Source organism: Vidua macroura, chromosome 5 (genome assembly GCF_024509145.1).
Source record: "Vidua macroura isolate BioBank_ID:100142 chromosome 5, ASM2450914v1, whole genome shotgun sequence".
NCBI lineage: Eukaryota > Metazoa > Chordata > Aves > Passeriformes > Viduidae > Vidua > Vidua macroura.
This window is the reverse complement of record NC_071575.1, coordinates 48,376,269-48,383,768: the sequence shown is the minus strand read 5'-3', so window position 1 is coordinate 48,383,768 and position 7,500 is coordinate 48,376,269. Positions and strand designations below refer to the sequence as shown.

Below are 7,500 nucleotides of genomic sequence, written 5' to 3'. Positions count from 1 at the left end.
TTTTCACTTTATACAGTAATTTATAGAGATAAGCAGGAAAATAATATTAATTGTTCTTCATCTGTATGGTGCAACTGCAAGTGGGTAAACATCGAAAATTTGGGGTTTGTGTATAATTTAGTAACACCTGCCTTTTCAAATCCCAAATACACTTCTTAAGATAAACCTCTTTTTAATGGGGAGAAAATGATGTGTACAGCATTGATTGATCTTTCTTTGTGGATTTGTTTTACACATTTAGTCAGTAGAGAGATTTGTTAGGGAAACAAAAATTAACATATGCCAGCTAATTGTTCTTCTTTCTTGGGCAGCAGCCAGAAGAAGCACATTAGCAGTCTAATAATAACGACTGGCACCCTGAAGGCATCCCCAAGTGCATCTGTTCCCAATAAACCACAGACTGTTCTGTTCGTACTCTAAGCCAGCAGACTGGAATGGGAATTCTTTGTTACGTACATAAAAAAAGCTCAGATAATGCTACCAAATGCTTTACTTAATACATTCACAAAGCTAAGAGTTTAAGCTTGTCTGTGGCAAAAAGAAGTATTTTTGAAGAGTCTGAGAGATGAAGGAAGATTTAAGTGACATATACCTTTCTTAACTCTGAATTGTTAACCTTTTTTTTTAATAGCAAAGCTTTTAAATCTGCATTTGATTTTTACAGTAATTCTCTTTTACAAACAATCATCCAAATTAGAAAAAAAAATTATTTCCAAAGCATTTCATTGAAAGATATTTTAACCTATATATTTGCCAACCAGAAAACACAAAAATGAAAAGCCATAAAACAGTAAAACTTCTGGCACAGCAATAGCGTGTAGCTACAATACCCTTTATGGACACATTAAAAATTACAAAAGCTGCAGAAATACGTAATCTGTGTGGATGCAAACTACTATGTTTACAATGTTACGGTAACTTATTGTACTAGCTGGCAATAATAAGCATAACATGTTTGTAGGCATGCAATCATGAACTGATAAAATAGAATTTATTATTAACTAAAGAAAAGCATGTAAAACCTAGGATGAGCACTTAGCCACCTCAGCTCATCTGAATATATTCAAGGTTGGGTGAAACTCATTATTCAGGACTCGCAGCCTTGATAACTTTGATTTTCATCCATCCATAGCATGGCCAAAAGGTACCATTTAATGAAGTACCATTCAGAGAGTAAATGGGGTCATATAATAGACAGTGCGGTTGCACCTTGTGTTCATGTACTGATAGCTGTTAAGGGTGCAGTGATGAACCAACAGAGCTCATTTCTCCTTGGTAATAAATTCATGCTATTAATATTTATCAAATGTGTGGGCCGTCTCAACTGAGCCACTGCACATGAGACCATAAATCTCTACTATCATATCAATTTTGAAGCTTCTTTTGTACAGTGTATAAATTTTAGGGGGGGGGTAATATTGACCACTCTTCTTTCAAACCAATTTGAGGCCAGCAGTGTAGCTCACTACTTCAGATATCTCTAGTTCCAAAGGGAACTTTAAACTGTGGTTTCATTTTAAATCGCTCATCTAAGATTCTGTATTAATTGCCCACCATCAAACGCAATTAGCAATTCTTTCATGTGTGGTTTATGTAATGTAATACTTCAATTACATTATTCATTCAGGTTCTGTTTTGGATTATAGGCTGAAAATTCTTTATTAGTGTAGATGTAACCATGCTGCTGGAGTTTTAAAAAATTTACTGATTGAATAATTAATTGGAAAAGAACAAGCTGCAGATTCCTGATGGATTTATGAGACAATTATTCTGTCTTGTGATTATCTACATTATACTATAGGAAGGGATGAGAAAAATAATCTTATTGAAATAAGACAGTCACTTAAAACTCTAAAGAAACAATATTCTCTAAATTTTGATAGACTACAGATCATCTGGGGTTAAAATAATTAAATAGTAGAAATGTGTTCTATAAACCTTTTACCACACAGTTCAGCAGGATTTGGTACTTAACCTGAATTGCTCAAGAAGCCTGCATGACAGAAAAACTTCACAGTGCATGGAAATGGAAAAAAACGCTCAGGTTACTTTATTCATATATATGCTACATATATTAGAATTTAAGTTTCCAAATGTTTTTTCCTAGTGGATGACCTAAAAAAACCCCTGAATTTAGTTAGGCTAATGAAAGCAAAAATAATGCGTCTAAATTTTCTCTTATAAAGGCAGGGGTTAAGGAAATGCTAACACTTTTTTCATTCATCATTAGGTTATAAAGTGTGCCCTCAAACAAAGATTTTCTTTGAAGTATAGGGAGCTGAAAACACAAGAGACAGTGTATGCTGACCTTCTACGTAAACATTAGCTGGCCATGATATGCAAGTGTACTCTTTAAAACGGATTCTTTTCCTTCTGCCTACATTTCCTGGATTTCACAGCCACAGATTTTCATCGATACCTCAGCACTTAATCTTCAAGTACTGGTATAGCCTTTTAATTTTATGTGTAGAGAAGTTAGCATCATGGATAACATGAACAAACAGTTCACTTTCCACACAGCTTCTAGTATAAGTGCAGTGTATCTAAGAACAGTCAATATTAAGTACTACGATGTCTGACACCCTGATAGCACAGCCCTGGACCTGCATCAGAGAATACTTTTGCTTACATGAAGCCACACAGAGTTTAATGGAATTTGGATCTGGATGCAGATCCAGTGGCATAACTGTTTTGTTCCCAGTGCAGCGCTGTGGAATGACTGGGAGCAACAGTGACTTTTCAGTGCCTGTACCAACCCCAACAACATCACAGTGAATGCATAACAATACAGTCTTGCAAAAAACGAACATAACACCCCCCGTGTTAACAATTATTTCAATTCACTGCATAAAATAACATTTTTGTTCATTTAAGAATAACAAACTCTTTACTTGTGTCTCTTGCAAGCAATTTGCGAAATTTCCTAAGTACCTAGATTCATGTTACATTTACTTCTTACTGTCAATGAACTTCAAATCTTTCAAAGTGGATTTCCTTTTAATATCTCTAAACCTATCACAAAAAGATATTCTCTCTAGTTTCAGTCTCAAGGCAATGATTTGGACACTTATAGGTGTACTTTGTTTAGTGTCACCTATGGTGTAGATTGGCTAGATTTTGCAAAAGATAGCATTACTTTTAAAGAAACATACAATTTGACAAGATATTGCATTTTACCTTCATTTTATTGCCATATTTTTCATCACACTCATTGTTTTCCAACAGTCACTAAATTGTTCATTTTCTTAGCCTGCTACTTTTGTAGACCTATTTACTGTTTATAAAGCAATATGCACTTACAGGTTTTGGAGATGGCTTGGGCTCTGAGGGTCGCATGTGCAAGTGGGTCATCATTGCTTGAAGACGTTCGCGTTCTTTAGAAAGCTGTTAAGAAAGAGTGGGATCAGAAGCATTTTAGAAATGACTGATACAGCTATTTCACTGCAGTGATACATCTTATCATTGAGCTTGTCTTGGTGTAATGATTCCTGCATATAAAAGTCTGTGTCAGTAGAAACTTATCTAAGAGGAAATGCAACTTCGGGCATAGAAAGAAAGAAAGAAAGGAAAGGAAAAAAAAAAAACAACAAAAACTTTTATAGCCTTTAATATGTTAAAAGGTCAGAGAAAACAAATAGCACTTCATCTTTTTGTCAATAAGAGAATTGAGGTCACAGTTGCCTCGACAGTAACAAGTTACTAAGACCATAAATTAGAAGGCCCATAGTGTCTCTTTAAAGTCCTGTGGACACTGTTAGCAATGGACTAGTGCCAACAGCTGTGAAGGGGTGAAGGGTCCTCAAAGCACAGTGCCTGCCAGGATTGACTACACACTTCATCCTTTCCCACCGAGGTCCAGTTAGTGCCCCCTGCAATCTGCCATCATCAATCTAATTCAATAGAGTGACAGAGCCCAGGCAGTGTGAAACACTGAACTCTGCCATCGAGTCGGCACCGACACTGCACTGGGTCTCATTACAACTGATGGACCCTACTTCGCTAGCAGTCAGACAAAGCAAAAAATGACATAATTGGTCACACCGCAAGCTAAATCTTCACTTCAACTGTTAGATTACAGCCTAGGCTTTGTAAATGGTAAACAATTCCTATGAAGCCCTTATGCTGCCTTCAAAAAACATGTTACTTAAACCTCTACTTTTTCCTATCTGATACCATTTTCTGATCATATATTATGTACATAATTGTAGTTTCAGATTCAAACAAGGTATCAAATTAAAAATAAAAAATGAAACAGGAGGAAGTGCTTGAAATATGCAACTTCTTGATAAAAATAGCAGAATATAAAAGAGGAAAATGTATTTTACAACATGAAAAGATTTTTTTCTTTTTTTTCACAAACTAGTTTGCAAGAAGAAATGTTCAAAATTTTACACTAGTGATTTGGCTCTGGCTACCTAAAACATGATTTCAACGTTAATTGCAATAAGAATTAAACTTGGTGTTTCATACTACCATTTTCCAGAGAGTTCTTGCTCTTACACCTGTAGACTGAGACTGGACAAAGGAAAACAACTTGCAAGTAATTTTAAGAGAGGGATCTTTAGTACTGCAGGTATTTAATTTGATCAGTGCATATTCTATTAAAGAACACTTGAGGCAAGGGGTGGGAAGAAGGTTTCTTCTTCACATTATGTGTAGCTTCATTCTATGTGTGATGTTTTAGTGACATAGTATTTGCCATTTCATAAATTCCTAACAAACCTAACAAACAAATTAAGCTAGCACTATCATGTAAATAACATAAAATAAATAACAGCTTTACCTGGGTTTAAAAATCATTCATTTTAAGGGAAATGAGAACAAATTACATTACTGTATGCTCCTCTCATTGTTTTGGATTTCCAGCATTAAAGTAAAAAAGACCCAGAAAAGCCTCAGCTGAAAGAAGAATAAATATTCTTACGTGAAAGAGAACTGTGAGATAATATTCCAAAAAGGTGAGAAAGGTGAGAGTTGTTATCCTTCTTTCTCTACATATGGCAAGAAACAAGGGCAAAAATCTTGGTCCCTTGCTGCATCCCTTGAGCTCCTCTGAGCAGTCCCAAGAGGGCACGGGACTGCTGGGACTGCTGAGACATGCCTGCCCCATGACTGCTGTGTGGGCAGGAGGAGACAGCGTGGTGCAAGTGTCCTGCATGGTCACCCCTGAGGCTTGTGCCCAACCTCAGTAGCCTGTAGGTGTAGTCACAATACTGGGAGACCCCAGGGGTCCTCATCACTCCCTGCATAAGCAGAAAGGAGCATTCACATACATGCAGTGACCTCTAATGGTTAGAGCATGCACAGGGCACTGCAGGCCTGCGGTCTGAGGCATGGCACTCCCTGGGGACCTTCCTGAGTGGGTCTGACATTACATCTTCTTGCTTGCAGAAAACTGCCCCCTATCAGGCTGGGAGTCATTTTGGGTGGAGATATGCTCTGCTACTCTTTTATCCCACAGAACAGCACAGACAAGCGGTGGTTCAGAAGGGGAAGAAGGAAGAGGGGTCCTGACCCAGCATTTAAAAAAGTGAAGATGGCTTGGATCCAGTCTTTGCTCCAGGGATAGTGTTTTTCATTCACGATGAATAGCATTAGAGTCTTAGTTCAAGCAAAATACTGTAGACAAACGTGATGTTAGATAATTATTGCATAATTTATAATGTGAAAAATCTTTAAGTAAAAAACCCTCACTTATTCATTATTATCAACAAATTTAATGTAAGAAACATATGTCTTTAAGCTAGAGTCACTAAGGCAAGTGTTTTCAATTTAGTTTAGGTTAACAGTAAATAAGTAATAGGATAATGTATCTATATAACAAACCTGTATTTCTAACTGCTGAACCACTTGCATTTGCACCCGACACTGAGCAGTGCTTCTGTCATCCAATGCATGTTCATTGTTAAGGTGCCTAGAGAAGGAAGCAAGACAGTCTTAAGATGAGGAAAATAACTTTATGAGTACATTTTTCTCTCCTGCACATGTGGCTTCCATTCGTTCCAAAGGTAGTTGTGCAGAAAGAACGAGTCAGAGCATGCCATACAGACAACAATACAAAATAACAAAACTGATTATTTAATTTAGTTTTACATAATTTCCCAGTGAGGACTGTCAGATACTCAGTTTCTATCTCATAGGTCACAAATCCCATCTAAGAGCCAATGTAACCAGTTATGAATATTTGTTACAATGACTGAACTGATTTCCATTCCCTGTTGCTGATGCAGATGAAGACAATCACCTTACAAATGAGTCTCCAAAAGATATAACTGCTTTTAGGCTGCTTGAACTACTGAGAATTAATGTAGACTTTGTTAAGATTTCTCTATCTGCTCTTCTTTAATCATTAAGCAACAAGAGAACATCCACTACCCCTCCCCAAACACAGAGCTGCAGGGGAACAGCCATATTTCAATGCAGTTTCTAGAAGTAGACTCTGAGGATGATGGAAGTGATTGCCCCACTCAGTATGAAGAAGTGTGTGAGGTAGAGGCAGAGGAAGGACCAGCTATACACCTTATTAACACAGCAAGCTTCCTGGGAAAGGTTCAGGCTACACAGGTGAGCTTATCAAAACAAAAACACACTCTGCATCAGGGAAAGAGGACCTCAGTAAGCAGCTGCCTGAAACTGAAGTTCAATCCAGACCCAAATTGCTGCACCCCAGACATTTCAATTGAGCATAAATTTACAAAGATCAATTAATATTTTTTGAAGGACGATGTCTCTATTTTCTTCTCTCTCTCTCTCTTCCAGGATCAAAAAGTCCCTTTTGGAGCTTTAATAGTGGGCTTTCTGCACCATGGAGAAGAAAACATAAGGATCAGGTTAAAAAAGAAATGGGAGCAAAGGAGTTCTGCCTTTGAATGCAGATTTATTGGCTATTTCCACTGTAGGCACGAGGGGTAAGCTTTGCAAGGACTGGAGTCACAGATGGTCTCACAGTTATAAGAACTAAATTATCCGTACCATGGAGGAAATGTATCTTTTTCTTTTCTAGCAGAATTAATCAGAGACCTGTGTGGTCATTTGATCGTTAATCTATGGGGCAAACGTATTTGTCAGAAATAGTGGGAAAACACAGTGACTGTATCACTTCTACTAACATCTGTGTCTTTTAAATCATGACTTCACAGGTTAGGGACCCTATGACAGTTTTCAGGTGAGCAAAATGTTCTGCTGTTCTTAAAACAGGCATGGCTGAGGAAGAGATATAAGCAATTGTGAAAGGTTTTTTCATTCTTTTAATATAAAATTCTTTAAGAAAATACATGTAACTTGCTAGGTATTTATGCTAAGTTCAAGCATCACCAAGGACACATTTCCTTTACGTGAGTCATAAAACCTATAATTTATTTATTTTCAAAGGAACTGACTTCATCCTCCCATTGATGCAAAAATGCATAATCAGTTTAAAAAGCAGGTAATGGCTCAGAACATCACATTAACTTGTTTTCCAAAATTTTGATTCAGAAGAATTTTACTCCCTCAATTACA

General features: G+C 37.0%; 1 protein-coding gene across 1 annotated transcript in view; it reads right to left on the bottom strand.

Moving 5' to 3' along the window:
- FOXP2 (forkhead box P2) overlaps positions 1–7,500 on the bottom strand; it is a 403,901-nt gene that overhangs the window by 35,521 nt on the left and 360,880 nt on the right. Inside the window, exons 15-16 of the mRNA XM_053977653.1 lie at positions 5,827–5,914; positions 3,301–3,384 (exon numbers count right to left, since the gene is read on the bottom strand). Coding sequence (XP_053833628.1) covers positions 3,301–3,384; positions 5,827–5,914 — 172 coding nt within the window. The remainder of the gene's footprint in view (positions 1–3,300; positions 3,385–5,826; positions 5,915–7,500) is intronic.